Genomic DNA, 25,618 nt, shown 5'->3' on the forward strand with positions numbered 1-25,618 from the left:
AGCGGGTGGAATTAAAACTGCATTTAATTTAATATTTTCAGAATGTTTTTGTAAGGTAGCTAGCTAATTTACTTCATTTGTTTATTTATTTATTTTATTGTTTGAGGATATTGACTTTTTCACATATTTGCATATTTGTTGTGTTATGACTGAAACCTTAGGTGTTGTATTGATTCTTGTTGCACAAGTAGATATTGTTTGTGTTCTATTCCAGATAGTTAATAAAACAAATTATATTTACAAAAATATTTACATGATATAATTACGTTTTTCTTATCGTAGTTGTTGTTGTGGTTGAGAACCACTGCATTATAGTCATTTGTATTCCCTTTTTCTAAATGTTTCGGTAACATTGAGTAGGCGTACGAAATGGGAGGGATCTACAGTATATGACTATATGAAATGGGAGGGATGATTATATGAAAAAAATTGGACGTGGAAAAATAAATCCATACCGATTTCTTTAATTAACTTGGGTCTGAAGAGGGCGCCTCACAGCCCATAATGGCCGATTTCTTCTAATTTGTCTGTGTATCGTGACAAAAATTAGTCACTGTCTATTTTATTCAACTGCATAACAATGGATTCATAAGGGTTCATACATAGCCAAATAAAATACAGTGCTAAATATATATAAAAATCTGAAATAGAGATGCCAAATAAATGTTATATGAATCACTTGCATGCAACAGCCCACCGATCAAAATATTAATAAATAAAAACAAGCATAATACAAAAGTCAGCATGCATCCCATTAGTGAGGTTTTTTTGTTTGTTTGTTTGATTTTTTTTTTTTTTTACAAGAGGTGCATAAAATTAATATAGATCCTAATATCTCTCTGAATGTAGAAAAACTTTTTAATACTTTTAATACCTTACATTTACGGATAAACAACACTTACGCTAACAAAATTAATATAAATATAAATATACATACTCACACCTCCAAACTAAAAAACAAAAAACAAAAAAAACATATTAAAAAAAAAAAAAAAAAAAAAAAAATCAATATAAAATATACAATGACCTGACTTATGTCCTGAGACAGTTTTGTTATAATTCGCACCACATTACTTCTACTACATAATACAACAAGAACGTCATTCAATATAAATCAACACAAACAAATCCAACCAATCAACACACAACTTAAGGTCCCGGAAACAATCCGGGGCGTAACCACAGTGCTCATGTTGTCCTTTCTAGGTTTCGGTAGTATTTCTGTGCTTGAGCTACCTGCCCCGCAGCCCCGCTAATCATTTTGTTTCTATCCGTATACGATCTCCAACCAGGCGAAGACAGACACAACTCTGACAGGTACACAAGCCCGTCTCTTTACCAAGCATCGTCATAAATGAATAATACATTCTGAGACATTACATTTGTACCTGTTAACATATAAACGCACATATTGCGGCGCTGTTATCGGTTAAATATGTCTGTTTATATGGTTCAGGAAGGCGATGGAGAGCTAGCCGGCTATCATTAGCCGTTAGTGCTGGTCGTGATAAATGCTTAGCGCTGTCAGTCTTCTTAACTGTTGGTTTTGACAGATGGCCGGCGGGGCCTGGTCTTCTTCAGTGTAGTTATCATATGGATGATTGCTAATCTCGTGTGCACTAACCTTCAGCCACACGCTGAGACAGTGGCCCAAGGTTAGACATTCTGTGTGTGCATGATTGGTAAACATTGTCATATATTTGGGTTGCAAATCTGATTGTATGTGGTGTGGCATTGTGATGAGCACCTATCATCTTCTGTTTCTGCACAGTTTATTTCACTGGAGTCGGACATTTTAACTCGTTGCTTCGGCTTTTATGGGATTTGGGTTTATTCTTCATCCCTTGCTGTCGTGTCGCTGAAAGCAAGCACAACTAACATGTTTTTCGTCCGCACCGTGTTGTCTTTCTTTTCCTATAATGCGCTAAACGTGCATGATTTTATTGCAACCTAATAAGTGTTTTTTTTTAGATTTACAAAAACACGAGTTGTGCATGTCTCTCGGTCTGTTTCCTTCCTCTTATGTCAATGGTTATGACCGAATGCATTATTAAAACACTTTGAATTGTGTTTTTGTGACTTCATGATGCGCCATTAATGCACCTGATTATCTGAACCTGCAGGCGGTTTAGGGGTTTGAATATGGTCACCATAACCCCTGTGGCATTTCCTTCATATGTTTTCAAAGTTAACTGTATTTTTGTGTTATTCAGGGCTGAAACAGGTTGTGTCGAGCCATGGCATTCAGTAAAGGTTATCGTATTTATCATAAACTGGATCCACCTCCGTACAGTGTGATTGTGGAGACCAGAAATCGAGAGGAATGCCTGATGTTCGAGTCTGGAGCCGTTGCTGTACTGTGTAAGACTGTCCACACACCATTTATAGTACTTATTTTTATATTAATTTTAAATATGAAAAAGTCAGACCAGTCATTTATTGAAATATTATCGAATCAAAAAGTTTCCCCCCTATTGATTCCCATAATTTCCCAGATAAAAGAGAAACAAAATGGCTTAAATGTTGTCTGTTTGCATATAATACAGCTTTGGAGTCTATAAATATGGCAAGTGGTTTGTAATTAAGTTAATGTTTTTATGTCATCCCCAGCGGCGGCGGAGAAAGAGACCATCAAAACAGCGTACACCAAGATGCTGGATGCTTATGGGATCCTGGGAGTTCTTCGTCTTAACCTTGGTACAATTTCTCAGCTTCTTTTTTATTTTTTAATTTTTTAATTTGACTTGCTGGTTGGGTTTGTCATCACTACAAATCCACCCTGTCGCCAGATTAAAAGAAAAACGCTGATCTTTTTGAATATAAGTAGGGCAGAAATATTACCAAAGCACAAAAAATCACAGCAAAACAAAAATTATGAAAAGTAAATGCACAACATTTTATCAAGCAGTTGTTATACAAATATACTCACTAATTAAAGTGTAATTACAAGATCAGCTATTATTTGAGTTTGTAAGTGTATATAATATTTCACTGTTATATTTTAAGTTCTTAAAAAACAGCATAGACATTAAGACTTATCCACCTTAATATTCAAGTAATGTGCCAATGCATGTTGGTTTTTCAAAGACTAATTATTAAACTTCCACATTTTAAAAATGCGGTTACAAAGCTTGCATAAGCTACAAACTCTGAATCCGCTTCTCTCTTCTTCCATAGGAGATTCTATGCTGCACAGCCTGGTGGTCGTAACAGGCTGCAGTTCAGTGGGAAAAGTCCAGGATTCAGAAGTTTTTCGAGTAACGGGCACTGACTTCGTCTCTCTGAAAAACGACCCCTCGGATGAGGACCGCATCGCTGATGTCAGGAAAGTCTTAAACTCTGGTAACTTCTATTTCGCTTGGTCCTCCACCGGAGTGAGTCTGGACCTCAGCTTGAACGCGCACCGCAGAATCAGAGAAGACACATCCGACAATCGTTTTTTCTGGTGGGTGTTTTTCAAATTGTGACCCCAAAGGTCCTTTTGATTCAGAGTTGAAAGATTTTTTCATTTAATATAAATACAGTTTTATTCAAAACCTTTATTTATAGTGGCCATATAGGGTTTATTTTATATGTGCAAAATGTTTCCAACAAAATCTCACTTACTCAGAATGTTGAACTCAGTAGATGATAGATGGATGTAATGGTTATGTAATAATGTAATGGCTTCACAGGAATCAGTCCCTCCATCTCCATCTCAAGCATTATGGGGTGAACTGTGATGACTGGCTGCTGAGGTTGATGTGTGGCGGAGTGGAGATCCGCACCATCTATGCTGGCCACAAGCAGGCCAAAGCTTGCGTGATCTCTCGGCTCAGCTCAGAGAGAGCAGGCACACGTTTTAATGTCCGAGGCACAAATGACGATGGCCAGGTGGCCAACTTTGTGGAGACTGAGCAGGTACGCCAGCAATATGAGTCACCTCTGAACTCACTTCCTTAACCCTTCGGTGGTCTTTAGTCATTTTGAACTAAAAAAGTTTTACTTTTAGATTTTTTTTACTTAACTGGAATGTTACGAAACTCAAACTCATTGACTTTTACAACCACATGGCACCAATCAGCCATAAATACCTTTGCTCTGTTTTAAACATAAACACAGTATTAATTGAAAATATGAAATAATTTGTTTTTCTAATATTTGTATTATTTTATACAGAAATAAAATGTGCTTAATTTAAAGGTAAATATTATCTGGAACCATGAAATACAAAATATTAAAGAAAAAATATTATTGAAACAATATACAGTACATCCATTTCATTAAAAAAAGTTACGATTGTTTTTGCTCCACTGAAGATGACAAGTGTGACTTTTAAGTGAGATACCAGAGCATTAAATGCCATATATGGCATGCCAAGGCTAAGATTTTGTTTTCATTTATATTCCCTACAGGTTATTTTCCTTGATGACAAAGTATCTTCCTTCATTCAGATCCGAGGGTCAATACCCCTGTTCTGGGAGCAGCCGGGAATTCAGGTACAATAAAGCCTTGTATCAATATGACGTATGCTTGTATTCAAATCACACTGAGGAAAAATATTTGCATTGCACTCCACTGAATTGAGCTTCCTGGAGTTCCAAGCCCCTGCTGTCTCATCATAATGAACGTATTCTTTTGTGTTTCCACTTCGTCACACATGGCCAGTGCTGACCCCCTTTATTCATATTATCAGAAACACTCTTTTAAGGGGATTATGTTGCAGCTGAATCAAAGTCGAGAGGCGAAAGGACAGCATGGAAAACAACAGCTGGTATATTGAAGCTTTAGTTTTGTCTGGTGGATGATCTGTTCTTCACTGCAAAGAGTTTGTGCAATGTCAGTCGGTGAAAGCTGCATCTAAACCGACCGTAATTCATTTTGGAAGGGATCCCGATTCTGATAAATCCACTGGCGTCTTGTGAAATCGTGTTAAGATGCCAGCAAGCAGGTCTGGATGGAAATGCCTGTGTCTTTCCTCTGACATTGCATAGACATTATCATTGTTGCTTTTAGTGGGAAGCTGGTGAGGTGACCCTTCTTGTGCTGTTTTTCAAAGCTTTGCACAAAACCTGAATGAAAGTTCTTCTGTGTCACTTCAGGCCATAGTGGTATTGGTTAAGAGATTCCATTGTCTTCAGTGCAAAGCTAAGTTCAAAATAAAGGAAGTAGAATCACCACAGGATACTTTTTCTATGCTCCCAGAAAGCTCAAGGTAATGTGAGCTGGCCATTCCGAATGTATGAAATATTAATGGCAGGGACCTGCAGAGGCAACAAACAGAATTGGGTGGGACTCTGATGGACTCAGTCTAAATAAAGCATTAATGTCCAACAGCTCTAAACCTGAGATCTTAATTCTTTTTGAATTCAAGTCCCCCTTGTTGCAAATAGAGGCAAAACAGGGACCATCTTATACATACTGATAAAAAAAAATAACAAGTTAACATATTTAAATGTATTGCAAATGGAAATACATTGCATTAAAATAAGTAATAATGATTTTATTTTCATTAATTTTTTTATTAATTGGAATAAAGTTAAAATAAAATGTAAATATTAGATGCAAAACCTTAAACTTAAGAAACTTAAACCAAAAATTAGAAATTTAGAAATTTATTTTAATTTTATTTCAGAATTTATTTCAGAAAACTGAAATAAAATAAGTTGAAGTGCTAAAAGAAAGGAAAGCTAAACTGAAATAAAATTAAATGAAAAATTAAAAAGCTAAAATAAAAATATTTTTTCAAAATTGTGAAAATGGCAAAAGCATTTGACAAAACAAAAATACAAAAAACTTAAATTTAAATCAAAACTAATAATATTAAAATATTTAATTACTGCCTATTGATATTTTTGTGTTATTAATAATAATACTAAAAATAAACAGATTTTTCACATTGGCAGATCATCTGCAGTGCCATCGCAGACCCCTTGTTGAAGACCCTTGGTGTAAAATGTTTAATAAATTGGGTTCAAAGGTGTAAATATTTCAGTGACCGAGTTATATGAGACTGCAGGAAATGAGAAGCCAGTCATAGCCTGAAATGGGAAAGTCCTCTGTATAGCTTACTATTGTGGTTGTAGGTGGGAACATAATACATTATACTGAAGGATGTGAGAGAGTTCAAAAGTAACATAAATGGAAATCCATTATTATAAAGGAGCTTCCTGCAACTATTAAAAACTGCAGCTAGCTAACATCAGCGCCTGAAACTTCTGTGTAGAGCACGAATAATGACAGTCTAGCCAGGATTCATGTGTTTTCTGGAATGATCGGTATCTCTGATAGATCTTCAGGCTTCAGTGAGCTTGTGAAATCATTACAGATGGTTCCTCTATCTTATTCTGGGCAAATGTTTTTCGTATCTCAAATGCAGCTCAACTCCGCAGGCGGGCCAGGCCTGTGTGGTCTTTCTCTTGCTGTCTCTCTCATCTTCCTTTCCTTCTGCCACCTTAATTTCCTTTTGCACCAAATATGAAACAACTCAACTCACAATTCTTCTTTTTTTGTTTTTTCTTTCTCTTTCCACAAAGGTCGGATCTCATCGTGTTAAGCTGTCTCGTGGTTTTGAAGCAAACGCACCGGCTTTTGAGAGGTAATTAGGGTTCTGCTGGTCCCTGATGATGCTTGCTCTAGTATCCAGCTGTTCTGGCTCTGGCCCAAGTGTTAGTGCGTGATGAAAGCAATCCAGCAGATATTTGCGCAGTGTATGGGCCCTGCTTCAAACAGTCCTGTTATGTAACACAGTCTGGATGGGCAAGCTCAGTCATGTCTAAGGATGTATTTTCAGCTCGTCTGTGGGTAATTAAGGTCCACCAAAGCCCGATCAGATGGATTTCATAGGCGGCAATTACACACAGAACAGCTGGATGAAGTGTAGCAGGGAGTCTCGAGGCGTCATTTAAAAGTTGAACTTTTTTAACTTAGCTTATTGCGGTCTTATAAATGCAAACTGCTCATGGTGTCTAAAAAAAAATCAGCACTGATGGCGTGAGATGCTGAAAATGCGGTCCCTTAGTCATGCTGATATAAACAAAACTCTAAACCCATTATCTGTAAATAATCATTTGACCAGAAAAAAATATCTAAAAATAATGGACCCACTTTGCATGAAGTGTCTTTAACTACTATGTACTAATGTTTGAATTAATCATGATCATTAATCATGCAATGCATGTTATTACCTTGTACTTATATTTTTGTAGTTATATTTATACTGTAGATATAACTACAAACCCTTTTACCCACCCCTAAACCTAACTATACCATTATTGTTTCCCACCTTAATAACAGCAAAAGACATGAACACAACTAAGAAAATTATTGACGTAATAACATGGTAGTTAAAGGCACCTAAAATAAAATGAGACCAAAATAAAATTATAAATATTGCCCTGGCAACTAGCTGAAAAAAAATAGGTTGAAGTACTAAAATTACTAAAACTAAACTGAAATAAAAAATAAATAAAGTTAATTTTTTTTTTTTTCTAAACGAGAAATTGGTTGCTGAGTGGTTGCAAATGTTTGTTTTACAAATAATTTTGTTGCAAATTTCTCTATAATATGATATAGTAAAATTTATTGACACTAAAATTTTATTGAAAAAAAATAATTTACATTTTTATTTAAACATTTATTTTCAAAAATGTTTAAATATTTTCAAAACAAATCAGACAAAAAAAATCTTTAAAAACATTAAAATTCTACATTCAGTCACATGAAAACTCTGGATGAGGTCAGTCTTTGTGAACCTGTTTTAAAGCATTTGTTACATTTAAGCTGGTTAATAACCCCATGACCACTAAAGACATTCTCCTTCAGTGACCTTCATCAATAATAAATCTTTGTATGTTTTTTTTTTTTTGTTTGTTTGTTTGTTTTTAGGAAAAGATAAGGTTGATTAAAATGCTAAAATCTGCTTTTTAGAAAGCCTTATCCTGAAAATGTGGGAGGGTTTTTTCTTATCCGGCCTTGGCTTCTCACGCTGAGCGTGATGGACATTCTTTATTCATCATGAGTCACTGCTCTGTTCCCTGGAGTGCTGAGTCAGGTCGTGATGAGAGGAAGTAGATGCAGACAACACAGTCGTGAGGCTTTCATTTCTCCCCCTCCATCCTTAATGATCTATTGATCACTTGTTTCCTTGGCTTCCTTTTAAATCACCTTTGATTTTTCTTGAAGCGTTGGTTCACAGGATTGGATAAACATTTTTTATTTATTCTTTTTTTAGTTAGATTAATGTGTTTAAATGTGCATGAACCCTGTGTGATGTTTCCTGTCCAGACACTTTGGTGCTCTGAGGAGGCTGTATGGCAGACAGGTGATCATCAACCTGCTGGGTATGAAGGAGGGGGAAAACATGCTCAGCAAAGCATTCCAGGTGATTGTTGTTTAGCAAATATTCGGGTTGGTCATGCTACAATGCATTATTTGAGATGTCTTTCAATACTCAATACTCAAGTATGACAGAACCATAGAGCAGTTGTTCCGCTTTCTTTACTGTATAAAGACTATCTTTGTCTTCGCCCACAGAGTCACCTGAAAGCTTCAGAGCATGCGAATGCTGTGAGAATGTTGAACTTTGACTATCATCAGATGGTTAAAGGTGGGAAGACTGACAAGCTCATCACTGTCCTGAAACCTCAGATCAACAAGTTTCTGGAGGAATGTGGTTTCTTCTACTACTCGGGGGAGGCCGGCATTCAGAGGTGAGTAGTGTTCGGCGATATGGTCATTTTTCAAATCGTCGTATCGACAGCATGTGAGATCGCTGATACACCATATTATCCTGCATGGGTGGTTGAGGGCAAGAGAGAGACTCTCTGTACTTGTCATAGTGTACATGGTGTTTTAAACCACGCGGGTGGTTACCCTTGAAAGCACCAATAATGGAAATAATATACTTTCAAACATATTGTTAAGCTAACATGCTAAATACAACAGTCATACATCGCTATTAGGACCGCGCGTCCTGTCACTGTGACAAGTTTGCTGCATGAAGGTTATCCGTATAAAAGGGCAGCAAAATCAGTCAACGGTGAAAAAGTTGATTTATTTTAAAGACCAACAGTATAACACTAAATATTGGACATAAACAAACACGTTAAATATAAAAGTATTTAAACAAGGTAAGTTCATATATTTGGAGTAAAGTTAAATTGAACGGATACATCAGTCATACAGCGCTCTGGACCGTGCACAGCCACAGAGAAAAAGAATGAGAGAATAAATGACTGTAAATAAACAAGTAATGTGTCTTCACTAATAATACAAGTGCTCTCTACCAATCCAGAACACTGTATACCACAAACAACATTAGGGCTGTGCGATATGGACAAAAAAAACCTATCACGATTTTTTGATCAATTTTGCTATTTCGATTTTAATAACGATTTTGACACACACAGACATGCTTTACAGTCATAAATGGATTCAGTATAAATGTGAAACATATTTCCAAAAGAAAACCAATGAGAGCTTTATCAAAAAGTTGTAACATGCCTCTAGAACAGACATAAGTCAAAATAATCACTAAGTAAAGATGTCAAACAAAATGTCAAGACATATGGTAAAAAAAAATTAAAATAAATAAATAAATAAAACCCTTTTTCTTTTTTTTTCTTTTTTTTGCCATGCATTGTTCATAGAGCTCGTTGTAGCGGTGCCTCAGGAGCTGAAATATATTTATTGCCCAAGGTTCACACGTACTCCGTTTGCAGTGCGTATACAGTATGTGTATGCGGTTCAGAAGCAGCAGCGAGAACGCGTTATTGTAACGCGAAAGAACATTAAAATAATGCGCGAGCGCGAATATCTCCGCTTGCACGCATATTTCCTTTGCTTTGTCACAAAACCAGACGCGATGCTCACTCACTCACAACTCTCTCTATGCTCATGCGCTAGATATTCATTCTTTTCGCACCTTTCGATTTCTAACCTTTTCTGTTCACATCTTTTAACGTGTGCAGTGTGAACGTTCTGATCCATTAACATGGGAGCGGAAAAAATACGCATCACAGACAGAGTGTGTGAACCTGGAGTTAGGCATATACCCGGTCTGTTCTGTTCTCGCTCTCCACTTAGGTGCTCTGCATTCTGATTGGATCGGATAGTATACTGCGGGAGGTCGGGACCGCGGAAAATCGTGCTATAAAGCGATTTAGAAATCGCGCACGCTCAAATCGTGATTTTATTACGATTTCGATTAATCGCACATCCCTAAACACCATCAATCCAGCTCCAACTATCCATTAGCTTAGACGGCTGATATGAAATAATGACCTACTATTAAAATAGAAAATATTATTTTATATCATAATAATATTTCACAATATTAGTTTTTCCTGTATTTTTGATAAAATAAATGCAGCCTAGATGAGCATAAGAAACTCCTGTAAAAATCATTCAAAATTGTTCTGATCCCAAACTTTTGTGTGTATATTTACACAGAAATAATCACATTTTGTTGCTTTGCTGCCTGAAATGAAGACTGACACAGTTTTGAATGTAGTACAATTCATTGAATCTATTTATGCAATTAAGATGTGCAAAATTCTAAAAATGAAAATTTAAATAAAACGATTTACTTTTTAATTTACATATTTTAAATCCTTACATTTCAAAAGTAATTGGCTTATGCTAATAATCACAAAGTGACGAAAACTAGTTTCTCCCACAACTTTGTTCACCGCAGATGTCAAACTGGGACTATTCGTTCCAATTGTTTAGACTGCTTGGACCGAACAAACAGCGTCCAGGCCTTCATTGCACTTGAGGTGTGTTTGAAACAGTTCTGTTTTCTTACTACAGTATAACATATTTGGAAGTTGTTGTTGTTTTCATTTTTTTAATGCCTCTCGTGTAATATGTCTCTGTCGTTCAGATGCTTCCAAAACAGTTAGAAGACATGGGTCTGACTGAGAAGCCTCAGCTGGTGGCACGCTTTCAGGAGGTTTTCCGCTCCATGTGGTCCACCAATGGAGACTCGGTCAGCAAGATCTACGCAGGCACTGGTGCCCTGGATGGCAAGGCTAAGGTACATGTAGGCTTGTAAAACACATACAAACAATAAAGCGCAAAAAGTCAGCAGAGAGCTGAAAATGGAAGTTTCTGTCCATCTTCACCCAGTAAGTTAACGATTGTCTTAACTCATGTATCTGCTGTTTTTCCTTGCTTTCCTATGGCTGTTCCTCTGCCTGTGTGGTAAGTTGACACTAGCTAGTTGTGTCGATTTAAGTTTTGAGTTCTTAGTCTGCTGTTTTGTGTTGGTTCTTTTATGTTAGTAGAGAAAGATTACTGTAACTGGCAGTGCTCTCAACTTTAATTAGGTCTCTTTACAGACCGTTATAAAATTCCTGTAAACCCTCTCTCAGCTAGGCCTCAAACACCAGCTAGCTGCAAAGAAATATTATTAATATTGCTGTCATGTCCCTTTTAATACATGAATGTATACTTTGTTTGCTTTTTTGGGATAGTTTTAATGTTCCAGACTAGGGCTGCATGATTAATCGAATGCGGTTGTCATGCACATTTTGTTAGTAAAGCCGGTTCTGTAATCAGCAGTAAATCATCATCACGTGCTTTCAGATGTACAATAATGACAGCTGTTTGCACATATTCCACTTAAAATACACAAAAAAAATAATCGAAAGATGATATTGAAGTTTCAGTGGGAGAGCGCCCTCTGGCCTTTGGATGGAGATTTACTGCTGATCACAGAACCGTGCTTCACTGAAGGATACACATGACAGCTTCTGTCGAATCGCGATTTCGATTCCATTTCGATTTATCGTGCAGCCCTATTCCAGACCATAACTATTTTAGATTAACTATTTGGTTTCGTTTTTTCTTTCTGTAGGGTGGAAAGCTAAAAGACGGCGCTCGCTCAGTCACTAGAACCATTCAGAACAACTTCTTTGACAGCTCTAAACAAGAAGCCATTGACATCCTGAGACTGGGCAGCACCCTGAACAGTGACCTGGCAGATAAGGCACGAGCCCTCCTCACAACCAGCAGCCTGTACGGTATGATTTATAACACCACAATCCAGAGTCAGAAATCAACCAGGACAGTGATAATATTAATCAAATCAAATATAAATATATTATTAGTGTAATTAATTATAATGTAAATATTCTCATAATGTAAATATATTGTAAATACATTGCCCATGAAGGAATACATATCAAATGCCTGGCAAATGCACATTAAACTATATCGATTTCACTGACTTTACTGAGGTGTAGGTGGTTTTAAACATGATTTCCACCTTTGGTGTCTTGTGTTTGTGGTCACGGTTTTTATGGGATCAGTCTGCTGTAGTGGACTGATTTTATCCTGTGGATCTAGATCTGAATGCATTTGCTAGCGTGCTAATCTATGGCTCCCGGCTGCTTTGGGTGTGAGATTATTGTTGAACCAGAGGACTAATGCTGTTATCTGTCTAACGGCTAACTTGAACCTCTCTCTCTCTTCCCCCTTCCTTTTTTCTTTCTTTTTCTCCTTAATGCTTACAATGTTAGTCTCTGAGCCCATTTTACAGTCAGGTACAGTATACATATACCAGCCATAAATCCATAAATGTTTATGGTTCCCTGTTCCATAAACTCACTGTTTATTTTGGCGCTTCTGACATTGTACAGTGTTTTTTTTTTTTAATTTGCTGTGTAGTCTTGTTTTAAATGCGTCATATCTTATTGTACAACTTTCAGGGATAGAATTTCATCCATTAGGTGTGTCTGTCACATGCTCTGCATTTTCTTTTTGTGTACTCTGGCCATTAGTTTAATGTTCAAGATATTATTTCATATTATCATTGATCACTTGAATGTAGGTTTTTGATAAATGTCTCACCCTTTCTGTTTTTAGCCTCTCCCAGAGTGCTTCTGGGCATGTGTCAGAACTACTTCAAGTACACACGTCCCAAGAAGATCAGAGTGTGTGTGGGTACATGGAACGTGAACGGGGGCAAGCAGTTCCGCAGTATTGCGTTTCGTAACCACACGCTCAATGACTGGCTCCTGGATGCCCCTAAGAAGGCCGGCCACCCAGAATTCCAGGGTGTGTGTTGATCCAAAGACAATGCAAATGATACTTTGAAAGGAAATGAGGTTGCTTTGTTTTATTATCCATTGGTGACTAATAAAACTAGTGCAAATATTTAAGTGACTTCATATATATCAAAGTCCAACATCACCGTTTTGTCATGCAGATGGAAAATCTAACCCAGTGGACATCTTTGCTATTGGCTTTGAGGAAATGGTAGAGCTGAATGCTGGAAATATCGTCAGCGCAAGGTAAGAACTAACTTGATGTCAGAGATTTTGACTGGTTTTAGTTAAATAGTAAGCAGAAGTAAAACTTCCTTTGGTCAGTGCCAGTAGTTGTGATGTGCTACCCAATTCACTTTTCTTTCAATCAGTATTTGCATGCACTCATTTCTTTAGAGAACTATTAAACTTCTCTTTCCTCCCTGGTAGCACTACTAATCAGAAGCTGTGGGCTGCAGAACTGCAGAAGAACATCTCACGAGAGCACAAATACGTGCTGCTGGCCTCAGAGCAGCTGGTGGGTGTGTGTCTGTTCGTCTACATACGCCCTCAGCATGCACCGTTCATCAGGTATTCTCACACACATTTGCCTTTATTTTGTGATTGACAGATCAGTGTAGTTTCAGATATTTAAAAGGATAAGAAAATTTTTCTGAGATCTCATTGTGTGTTGTTTTCCTCACATAGGGACGTTGCTGTGGACACAGTGAAGACTGGAATGGGTGGAGCCACTGGTAATAAAGGGGGTGTGGCTATTCGCATGCTCTTCCACACCACCAGCATCTGCTTTGTGTGCTCTCACTTTGCTGCCGGCCAATCACAGGTCAAAGAGAGGAACGACGACTACAATGAAATCACACGCAAACTGTCCTTCCCCATGGTAAATCATTTGCGATTCAAAAAATATCTGTTACTTCTGTTCCACTTGTGAACACCTTCTTCTTTTAATTATTGTCATGTATTACTGCTTGTGACGTATTAATGCTATTTAAAAACATTATATAATAAATTTTTGATTTAATATATTATTTATTTTTTTTATTCATAATAGTAATATTTAAATATGTAATAATACATATAAATATGTAGTATTTGTGTTTATTATTTTATATGATGTAAATAATAAAAACTTATTAAATAAGATTTTATTTATTTATTTATTAGGGCCGTCTCCTATACTCTCATGATTATGTATTCTGGTGTGGAGACTTCAACTACCGAATAAATATTCCCAATGAAGAGACCAAGGAACTGATCAGACAGCAGAATTGGGATGCACTGATTGCTGGAGATCAGCTGCTGGAGCAGAAGAATGCTGGACAGGTATATTAGGAAAACAACAACTATATCAGTTGAATGTTTTTTTTTGTTTTGTTTTTGTCCCTCTATTAAACAATTTCTCAATTTTATTCATATTTCAGATTTTTAGGGGCTTTATTGAAGGGAAGCTGGATTTTGCCCCCACTTACAAATATGACCTGTTTTCGGAGGATTATGACACCAGTGAGAAGTGCCGCACACCAGCCTGGACTGACCGTGTGTTGTGGAAGAGAAGAAAGTGGAACTTTGATAAAACTGGTGAGAATTATATTAATAAAATGTCTTCAACCACCAACCAAACTTGAAATGCAGTATACAACAGAATAAGCTAACCTTAAAATTAAATTTTTGATTAGATCTGCCTGTGTGTATGTGTTACAGCGGAAGAGTTGGAGTTGAATGTAGTAGGAGCCCCAGTGATTGAGGAAGATCAGTACCCATGGAGCCCTGGAGAGCTCAAGTATTATGGTAGAGCGGAGCTCAAAACCTCTGATCACAGGTGAGAGAGACTAGGGCCAGCACAACGCCTTTCAGTTTTCCATCAGCAATGTTTTATTGCCCTCCAGTGGGCCTCAGAGGTACTGCAGGAGGCTGTCAGTGGGCAGTGTCGGATTTCTGATCAGTAAGAATGGGTAAAGATACTTTCATTTTTTCTAAACGTCAATGCACAGGGCCGGAAAAACCTGAATCGTACTTCTATATATGTTTACAGGATTTATAATATCACTGAAATGCAACTAAGATCTACATTGCTGTCATTACTGTACTATATATGTTAATTGTGCCAGTGGCATTTGAAACTTACGTATGTTGTGGGTCTGGTGAATGAATGAATGAGTTTCATATAAGTTTTTCCCTTACAGTAAATGCGAACGTCGCAGAGACCGGAAATAAGAATACCCACTCTCGCGTCACCAAAACTAACCGATGCCACCTTGTGCAACTAGTCTATTAATATGTCAAGTCATTTTTAAATTTGTTTGCGTTTGTTTGTGTGGGCTAGGAATCTCTGTTCTTGTACACTTAACATTTCTTTCTTGCAGGCCTGTGGTGGCTATCATGGATGTGGACATACTTGAAGTGGATCCAGAGGCCAGACATCAGGTGTATAAAGAAGTGATCGCCCTGCAGGGTCCACCAGATGGCACCATCCTTGTCTCTCTCTGCACATCTGGTCCTGATGACTACTTTGATGATGCACTGATTGATGACCTGTTGGACAAGTTTGCAAATTTTGGCGAGGTTATTCTTATCAGGTACTGTTTATTTTACACATATTATATATATATATAATTTAATTACAATTATATTTAATTAAAATTTCATTCAAAAATGACAATGGAGATGTTTTATCATTTTATAAAATATTTAAATTCCAAATAAATCCTGTTCTTTTGAACTTTACATTCATCAAAGAGTCCTAAAAATCAACTTTCCACAACATTAAGCATTAAACTGTTTTCAGAATTGATAAATGTTTCTTAAGCACAAGTCAGCATTTTAGAATGATTTCTGAAGGATCATGTTACACTGAAGACTTGAGTAATGCTGCAAAAAATTCAGCTTTGGCATCACCGGAATTAATTACATTTTAAAATATATTAAAATAGCAAATAGTCATTTTAAATTGTAGAAATGCTTCACAATATTTCTGTTTTTACTGTATTTTTGATTAAATAATATTTCAAAAACGTATATATACAAAAATTCATAAAAGTTTTTTTGAATAGAAAAATATTATTACAATATATCATTAAAAATCATCACTATCATCTTTTTTTTTCTGCTGAACAGGTTTGTTGAAGAGAAAATGTGGGTGACATTTTTGGAGGGATACTCTGCTCTGGCAGCTCTATCTTTGAGTGGCTCTACTGTAAGAGACTATAGTTAAGATTCAATTTTATATATTGACCAAATGAAAATTCACATGCACATATTTATTGCATGGCACCCTAAAATTGACCCTTTTTTACCATCCCTATATGTGTTTGCATGCAGGTGAATGGTAAGACCATAGACATTCGTCTGAGGAGTCCAGGTTGGATAAAGAGTCTAGAGGAGGAAATGAGTGTGGAGAGAATCTGCGGTAGCATCCCAACATCCACCAGCTCTACCCTGCTGGCAGAAAACTCTGACATGGGAGAAGAGTATGACATGGAAGGTGTGGCACCTGTTTGGGTTACATGGTACCAAAATGCAACAGGAATCTGTGGAACTCTGGGACAGTATGGAGTTGTACTGTTATTGCTGTATTGACAGGTGATGTGGATGAGGAGGTTGAGGATATTTTACCCCAGCACCTGCAACCTGGAGCAGGCATGGATCTGGGCGCATCCCCTGCCACGTCGCCACACACCAGCCCCTGCCCCTCTCCTACCCACGGAGAACCTGCAGCCCCCATCCGGCCCAGCAGAGCCCCTCCACGCACAGCTGGACCACCACAGGGTAGTGCTAGTATTTGATTCTACTCAACATGGACAAACTCTTAGGGGTTTATGCCAATTTTTAGCTTGTCTTTAATTCATATATACACTACTGTTCATAAGTTTGGGGTCAGTGAGATTGAAATATTTTGACAGAAGTTAATAACGACATTTATAATGTTACAAAAGATTTATATTTCAAATAAATGGTGTTCTTTTGAACTTTCTATTCAGCAAAGAATGATGGTTTCCACAAAAATATCATATTATTTTATAATAAAATCAACATTGATAATAATAAAAAATGTTTCCTTGAGCACCAAATCAGCATATTAGAAGGACCATGTGACACCGAAGACTGGAGTAATGGCGACTGAAAATTCAGCTTTGCCATCGCATGAATTAATTACAATTTATAATAAATTAACACAAAAAAATATTTTGGGTTGTATTAATATTTCACAATATTATTATATTTACAAAATATTTTTGATCATAAGAGTCTACTTTCAAGAACATCTTACAGACCCCTATCAAGAAAGTAGAAGAGGGAAAAAACTATTATTTTAATAATTAAGTCACTTGCATAACTCCGTAGGAGATTTCAATTTATAGAGTTGTGCCAAAATATTCATTTGTCATTCAACTCTGCATCATACAAAATTCCAGTACATTAATTTTCCTTTGTTTTTACACTGCAAAAAGGAGGATTAAGCCCAGCATGCATTAGAAGGGAACTGGCAGGTAAAGAGTGTTGTTTGCAGAGGTGCTTCAGTGGTTCCTGAGCTCTTTTAGAGTGTGTGTGTGTGTGTGTGTGTGTGTGTGTGTGTGTGTGTGTCTGTGTGTGTGTGTGTGTGTGTGTGTGTGTGTGTGTGTGTGTGTGTGTGTGTCAAGGCTTCAGTGTGGTTGAGCTAAATCCCTCAGGCTGTTGATTTGACAGGGGTTGTGATAGAATGTTTTTTTCCTCTCTCTTTTCTCAGGTTCTCCTGTTGATGGTCAGCCAGCTGGTGCTCTCTTTTCACAGGGACTAGAGCCAAAACGCCCCCCTCCTCCACGCCCCAACGCCCCACCAGCCCGACCTGCACCTCCACAGCGCCCCCCACCACCTTCAGGTACAGCTGTGTTACAATTCTTTGTAAATGTTTACACAGGCATGACAGATTTTTGGTCATAAAAGATCTGTTCTTACAAGAATTCAAACCCTAAAAGTCATGAGTTTTATCTGAGATTGAAACACCCTCTACATTAGATGCTATGTTTTCAATTATTTGATTTTTATGTTTTATTTAATTCACATTTAATTTATTTCACAATGTCCTGTGGTTTCTAAAGGAGGGCAAAGTCCCACACCTGTTAGGAAAGATTCAGCAGGTAACGCTGTACATGAACCAGCACTGTGTATTAGCAGTTGATTACTTACTTAATGCTGTTTAGTGTGTATTGATTTGGTTAGTTGCACCTGATATTAGGTTAGAAAATGTCTGGCTGACAGATGTAAAGTACAATGATGCAGTTCTGTGCTCTGTTTGGTTGTGTTTCTATATGCTTTTCCTGAGCCTCATTGTAAATTTGCCTTTTTGTGGTATAAAATATTAAATAATTATTTTGCCATGTGGATTTTGCTTTTTATTACCAATTTTGGTTTATAATGTAATTTTTTGGAAACATTTTGAATTTTCTTTCTAGGCTTTGCTGAGCCTCTCAGTCTAGAGTTTGATCTGACTGGTTATGAAGGTAATTTCTGAAAAGATTTTGTTTGTTATTGTGTATGATGATCACCTGATCACTTGAGACCTCCTGCACTTGCTAACAGAAATAGACTAATTTAGATGGGGCAGGGGTGTTTAGGTCAACCGTCTTGCCATGATGCAGTGCATGAAGTCTCAGGTAATCCAGTGATTTTGGCTTAGTGTCTCATTGTGAAGTGATGGGTTGAATTAGGCGAAGTAGCTTTTGTAATTGAATAGAGAATGATAGAAATGATCTCTATATCAGGTAAGGACACATTTGGTGCTACAAAACAAAAAATTATTTGTAATTTTTTTTTTAAATAATTTTTCCTTCATGCTGACAAGGACAAAAAAGCCCAGCATTAGCACGTGCAGATGCAGCTGGTGAGTTCTTACACACTGCCTTCGCTCATCAGCTCTCCAAAATAACATCAACCATCTGTAACTGACAGAAGATTTCACTCATGGATATAATTGTGCCTTCCACATGCCAGAATATTGTAACCCCAGGCTAGTTTCAACACTAAATAGAGCCACATTCTCGACAGGAGCACTGATCTGATATTTTCCAGGCTAACTTTTAAAGCATCTGATTAAATTTATTGTGTAAAGTATTGTTCTGTTATCACATTTGTAGAAATTGTGCCAAATTGACTGAATTTAATAAAATAGGTTTTCTGATATTTTTACAAACTTATTTCTTATAAATATTACTGAATGTCTGATTATTGCATCGGCTGTTTTTCAGGTCGTGGTCAAGCCACCGGATCAGCCCCTGGAGGCACTTCGCGGCCGGTGGGTAGACTTAATAATAAAAATTTAAAAAAAATTTTTTTTAAATACCGAGTTAATATTATGGTTCTGTTTTAGATCCCACCTCGAGCAGGAGTCATCAGCATCCCTCCTCAGGCTAGACCTCCTCCTCCTGCTCATCCTGGGGCCCCCAGGCCCATAGCAGAGGTGCATCCTGGGGCACCACGACCCTCACCTGATAATCACCCCGGAGCACCAAGACCCATTCCTGAACCCCAAAGCAAACCGTCTGAACTGCCTCTGGGTTTGTTAAAAACTTCTAATGATTTATTCATTTTTCTTCAATATTTTGTTACAGCATTTTAATAAACAGGATTCAGATTTTTCATTGATTTTTCAAAATTTGATTATTATGTCAGAGTATTTTTACTATTATAGTTTTTTTTACTATTATAGTTTTACTATAATTACTATTTTAGTAATTACCTTTTCTTTTTCTTTTTTTCAAGTAATGAAAATGATTTTTTTAATGGTTTAAATTTTAGTTTTAGGTAACTGTAATAACCCTATTCTGTTTATAGACTGTTGATGTTTTAACCAGTGATTCATTGTGAATTTGATCAAAACTTGTAACAAACACGTTGTTTAAAATGATGTTTTTTAACCCTTTTTTTCCTATAATAATACATATTTCTGACTGAAACAAGATATTTAAAAGTGCATTCAGTAGTTACTGAATTACATAAATAACTTAAAATTATTCAAGTGATAGTAATAATAATTATGATTTATAATAATAGTAATTAAATTAACATTGATAATGTATTTTATTATTATTATTATTATTATTATTATTATTTATATATATGCAGTATTATTAAATTAAACTAAACTATTTAAAACTTTATATATATATTTTATACCAGATTTGTATATATATTTTAACAACTTTTTTTGCCATGTAATAATGCTGGGTGTCTGTCCGTCAGGTCCACCCCCCACACTGCCAACTCCCATGAGGCCTCAGATGATATCACCCATGCAGCCTCAGTCTATGTCACCAATGCAGCCTCCAGTCCAAGTCCAACTGCCCCCTCCCATACAATCCCAGCTCCCTCCACCAATGCAGCCCACCTTCCCTGCCCCGCTGGTGCCTCAGCTTGCTCCTCAAGCATCTGCTGGAGCCGCTGCCGCCCCTCAGCCCGGACTGGCATCTCCTAAGCCTCCCCCCCGGAGCCGGTCCTCTCACACACTGCCACCTGAGTCTGCTCCTGCTCCTACATCTCAGGTTAGTCCTCTTATTCTGCCCTAATCTGCATGGATGTCAAGATCACAAGCCCAACATTTAATTGTGATTAAGAGAGACAGGTACCCACAAGAGCCCATCCTGGGGTCATTAACAAGTTTTAAGGGCCTCTTCCTCTTATTTTCTCCTTTTCTAGTAATATCGATTTTATCCAGGTGATACTTATAGTCATGTTTCGCTCTTCTTGATGCATGTGTCTCTCTCTTTTACTAGCAGGAGCAATCCTCAGGTTGACAGGTACTGGATTAAGTAATTCCTAGTCTTTATGTTGTCTTCATGGCACCATAGCCTGTAGTCACAATGTATGGGGTGCTCATACATATAGGATCCTCCATGTTATAGTTGTTTTTCCCCTTTCCATCTTTAATTTGACCTTTTTTTTATTTTGAATATCAGAAAAGTGTAAAACTTAACTTGAACCCCTTGAAATTATTGTATATTGTGATTTCGAGAAAAAAAAAAAAACAGGTTATGAGTTTAAGTAGTTCCAGCAGGGGGTTCAAGGAAAGCGTCATCCAGTATTTGTTGTGGTTATTGTTTGTTTTTGTTTTTAATCTGCGGTATATTTGTTTTCAGTGTTTCTTGGATAAGAGAAAGTAATTTTATGAGTTAATACCTTTACTTTACCTCTAGTAGACTTGTACACTAATTATATTTGTGTTTTTGATGTTGTATAATGCTGTTTTCATTGTTTCATTAGACAGTTTAATATATAAGATTCAGATCTTTCTGATTTTGATTTATTTTAAGGTCTCTCATTGCACCATTTATGTTTTAACCAATAAGTCATTGTGATTTTTTTTTTTAATCAAAACTTGTAATAAACACTTTGTTTTATAATTTAAAGTCAACATGAAATGATGTTTTTAACCCTTTTTACATCTGTAATGATACATATTTGTGAGTGAAAGAGGATATTTAAAGGTGCATTCAGTAGTTTGGTGAATTGCTTAATCTAAAAAATCAAAAGAAATTTATATATTTTTTTATATTATTGTTACTGCTTGAGGACATTAATGTTATATCCTTTATTTCAAAAAAGAGGTTAAACTCAACAGCCAAAGGGGGCAGTTATCTGTCAGCTTATGAACCTAAAATCCCCAGAACTAGATGTTACTACTTCAAAAGTTACTACTTAAAAAGAAAGTTAGTTCAGTAGAATTTCATTTAAAAAAAGAAGAAGAAAAAAAAATCGTATTATTCCAAACAGCCAAGATGAGGGTTAAGGAAGGTTGCAAAGACAATCATTTTCCCCCAGTATATTTAATAAAATCAAATTTGATTTCATGTTGACTCAGCAACTGCATTGTGTTGTATTTTCTCTTTAAGCTGTAAGTTTGATTTCATAATGTAGTCCTTGTGTGTTTTCTTTCCCCAGGCCAAGGACATGAATGGATTTCAAAAAGAAGCACAATGGAAACTAGACCCCTTCGACACACTTAACACCCAGTCCCTCTTCCAGAACACCTCGTTCTCCGCTTCCCTCCCTCGCTCCTCTTCCTCATCCACCCCCTCCCCTTCTTCTTCCTCCACATTACCCAGCTCCCTCTCCCTATTCTCAGCTCCCTACACCAGCAGCACTCCATGTCTTCTGCTTCCACCCGTACCCTCCCGCAGCAAATCCCAGGAGACCCTCCGTTCATCCCCCATTCCGTTCCTCGCAGAAGCCCAACCCAGACCCAGCAGCACCAACCCTTTCACTGGCAACCTATTGTCCTCCCCACGCCGATCGCTCACGCCCGATTTCTACACCCAGCAGCAGGCCCAGGAGGCCAGCCAGGGCCTCAGCAGGGCCATGTCAGCTGTGGTTCACAGTTCAGCTCTTCCACCATCATTCTCCAGACAGCAAACCTTAGTTCCTGCTCCAGCAGCGGCCCCAGCCAAACAAAACCAAAAATGGGTCACATTCGATGATGATTCAGACTTCATTTCAATAATGGCACCATCCACAGGTGGGACCGGCCCGCCGCTTATACCCGCAGCCTCATCCCTTACCTTCTCACAACCTCAGAGCAGCTTCCCCAGCACAGGCTCTGGCATGGACAGCAACTGGTCGTCATTTCCCACTTCTGCATTTCCCATGATCCCTCCTCCGATCCCAACCAGGACTAATACCAGCATCAAAAACGCCCAAATCCCTTCCAGAAATGAATTTACAGAGAGATGATACAGTGGAGAAAGTGTATGTAAAATACAAAGAATATATTGTGTATCTATAATATGTGTATGGTTTGTATAAAAGTGTGGTATTGGAAGTGTTTGTCCAAAATAGATCTGGCTGTTACTTTTAGCCCAACGTAGTTGGAAAACAAAGAGGAAATCAACACAGTATGTTAGTATATTATTAGTTTTTTAAAAAAAACTGTCATTTGTGTATTAACCTGCATATATACACATCTGTGAGAAACATTTTACACTTCAGTGGCCAGATTTACTATATTACACATTAGACCGCAAATTGTTCAGCTTTAAGCTACATGATCAGATGTAAAAAATTTACAAATATTAAATTATATATCTCATTGCGATTTCAGTTTCATCATCTACTTACCCTCATGTCTGAACACAAAAGAAGATATTTTAAATGTTTTTTCGTCTTTTCTTTTTTTTTTCATGGAGTGCAACTCAATGAGGTCTAAATAGGTTGTATTGGACCACATTGACTTCCATTATATGGACAAAACCAGTTGAAACATTCTTCAAAATATGTTCCTGTTTGTTCCACAGAAGAAGGAATGTCAGACAGATTTGGAACGACATGAGAGTGAGTAAATGATTTCTGAGATCGTTTTTTGGTGAACTGTCCCTTTGTTCTGTAACCCAGTGCTAATAAGAAAACTTGTTATTATCAAATGCACAGATTTCAAATGCCTGGCTGTGTCTGACTTGTTCTACGCCATCATATCTGTAAAATGAGCTTGAACAGAGATATCTTTTTTTGTTGTTAAACTCATTATGAATGTATCTTTTACCTGTTTCTATTGCCTATGTTTAGTTTCAGAGTGTCACATGCAGCAGTAACGGTCGCTGTGCTTTACTGCATACTCAAGTCATGGGTCTTATTTTTCTGGGTGTTCATGCAAAAGACCCCCCGTGCATCCCGTAGCACGACTGATGTGCTTAGCTTATTGAAATATGTCTTCTATACATATTCATAGTGATTATATGTCTTCCTAGTGGGGAAAAATGTAAAGTAGTTGTGAATTGTGATTATATTTACAGCAAATTCATGCCATATCTAAAGTGCACTGAAGAGCTCTGTCCTCTAGGCTTTCAAACGCACATTTCAAGTAAAGAGGGCATATTTGTTCACATGAGGGTCACAGTGGCTCCTTTTATTCGTCAACATTGTATATACATGTGCTTTCATTTCATCTGACCCAAAGCTCTCGACAGAAATGCTGTATTTAACAAATGTGTTGTGTGTGTGTGTGTGTGTGTGTGTGTGTGTTTTATTTGGTGGATTCCTCCTTCAGAATGTTGGTCATGCTTTCTTTTGTGCAATGTGTACTTATTCGCTCAATGAAATTGTATTTTTTTTATTTCAGTGAACAGGTTGTTGATAAATCTATTTATTATGTGGAGGAATGCTGTGCTGTATTTTGGATTGCGCCATCTGTTTCTGTGTATTTTAGCTGTTTGTGCGAGTGCGCTTGCGTGTTTATGTCGTCATATTTAAGGATTCAGATATCTATGTTACGAGTCGGCTGACCCCAGAGTCATTATAGCATTATGTCTTCAAACTGTTTTAGAGAAATATATTTGTTATGGTATAAAATATGGTATAATCTTTAGAGGAAAGCAGACTGAACACAAAAAGATGGATTATGAATGGTGTAACACTTAAAGTTGCCATCTTATGTTCTGAAACAATGCCTTGTTGATAAAAGTCTGGAGTTCCAATGCCCCAAAGGAGTTTATTTGATTCTAGAGAAGCATATCATGGGCCAGCCTCAGTTGTTTTTATCAATTGTATATCATTCCAGACTGTATTATGGATGAATGATCAGCCTTCAGGAACTGACTTTATGTGTGCAATCATTTTACTCGTGTTATGCAGGTTTTTTTTTTTTTTTTTTTTTTTTTAATGTCCCTCAGGGGCATAATGAAATGACTCATTCTTGGTTAAAGTGTACGTATTTCAGGAAAGCAGTATTTTACTTATGCTTTTGTTCCTAGTTTACATTTTGGTACAAATTTATCATCTGCTTGGCTGTTCCAGTGTTCGCCTGGGACGTGCTGAGCCACGTATTTTGGCTTTGAGCATTGCAGATTTATTTTTGAAGCTTAAAAGCAATGGAAAGAGTGTCTCTATTTGGGGTTTGGTTGAGGTAGGGGTCAGAAGAAGCCAGCAAGATTGTGTGAATTAATGCATGAGAAAACCATTCCAAAGCGCTAACTGTGAACACCTCCAGTGTATGTGTATATATATGTATATATATATATATATATATATATATATATATATATATATATATATATATATATATATATATATATAAAGTGTTAGTAATTTGACTTTTTTTTTTTTTTTTTTTTGACTGATGAACACAATGTAACCACTTGACATTCAAAATTGAGCCTGACATTGCTAGAGCCAGTAATTAACGAGAAGCAGCTGTGGCCTAACGGTGAGAGATTTGGACTTGTAACCAGAAGGTCGCAGGTTCGAGTCTCGGTGCTGGCAGGAGTTGTAGGTGGGAGGGAGTGAATGAACAGCGCTCTCTTCCACCCTCAATACCCATGGCTGAAGTGCCCTTGAGCAAGGCACTGAACCCCCAGTTGCTCCCCGGGCGCTGGATCTATAGCTGCCCACTGCTCCGGGTGTGTGTTCACGGTGGTGTTCACTTCTCACTGCTGTGTGTGTACACTTGGATGGGTTAAATGCAGAGCACCAATTTCGAGTATTCAACACCAAACAAAACAAATTAAAAATTAAAACCAAACATAAAGAATCATTGAGCCTGACATTGCTAGAGCCAGTAATTAACGAGAAGCAAGGTTTCATAGGAATTAACTCCTTTTATGAAGGCAATGTTCCTTTGTAGCTTTTAG

At 37.2% G+C, this 25,618-nt stretch overlaps 1 protein-coding gene across 13 annotated transcripts; it reads left to right on the plus strand.

The window, feature by feature from the left end:
• The first annotated feature begins 1,167 nt into the window (after nucleotides 1-1,167).
• LOC109097648 (synaptojanin-1-like) lies at nucleotides 1,168-24,648 on the plus strand. Of its 13 annotated transcripts, none has more exons than XM_042765119.1 (33): nucleotides 1,168-1,317; nucleotides 2,214-2,361; nucleotides 2,611-2,697; nucleotides 3,178-3,445; nucleotides 3,675-3,900; nucleotides 4,395-4,478; nucleotides 4,676-4,753; nucleotides 6,516-6,577; nucleotides 8,266-8,362; nucleotides 8,515-8,690; nucleotides 10,676-10,757; nucleotides 10,865-11,017; nucleotides 11,840-12,005; nucleotides 12,504-12,527; nucleotides 12,850-13,041; nucleotides 13,193-13,277; nucleotides 13,461-13,601; nucleotides 13,719-13,911; nucleotides 14,196-14,354; nucleotides 14,453-14,609; nucleotides 14,733-14,850; nucleotides 15,395-15,607; nucleotides 16,146-16,224; nucleotides 16,350-16,512; nucleotides 16,611-16,796; nucleotides 17,480-17,518; nucleotides 17,755-17,886; nucleotides 18,850-18,888; nucleotides 19,253-19,299; nucleotides 19,375-19,561; nucleotides 20,247-20,545; nucleotides 20,777-20,800; nucleotides 21,942-22,261. In XM_042765119.1, exons 2-32 carry the CDS (start codon nucleotides 2,238-2,240, stop codon nucleotides 20,795-20,797), a joined length of 4,077 nt encoding a protein of 1,358 aa, XP_042621053.1. In that variant the 5' UTR covers nucleotides 1,168-1,317; nucleotides 2,214-2,237; the 3' UTR covers nucleotides 20,798-20,800; nucleotides 21,942-22,261. The 13 variants fall into 13 exon arrangements, with proteins under 13 accessions (XP_042621053.1, XP_042621054.1, XP_042621042.1 ...); XM_042765120.1 differs by having other exon boundaries at nucleotides 20,780-20,800; nucleotides 21,942-22,167; XM_042765109.1 differs by lacking the exon at nucleotides 20,777-20,800 and adding an exon at nucleotides 1,554-1,655 and having other exon boundaries at nucleotides 1,228-1,317; nucleotides 21,942-24,648.
• Nucleotides 24,649-25,618: the final 970 nt, after the last annotated feature.

Source organism: Cyprinus carpio, chromosome A10 (genome assembly GCF_018340385.1).
Source record: "Cyprinus carpio isolate SPL01 chromosome A10, ASM1834038v1, whole genome shotgun sequence".
Taxonomy (NCBI): domain Eukaryota; kingdom Metazoa; phylum Chordata; class Actinopteri; order Cypriniformes; family Cyprinidae; genus Cyprinus; species Cyprinus carpio.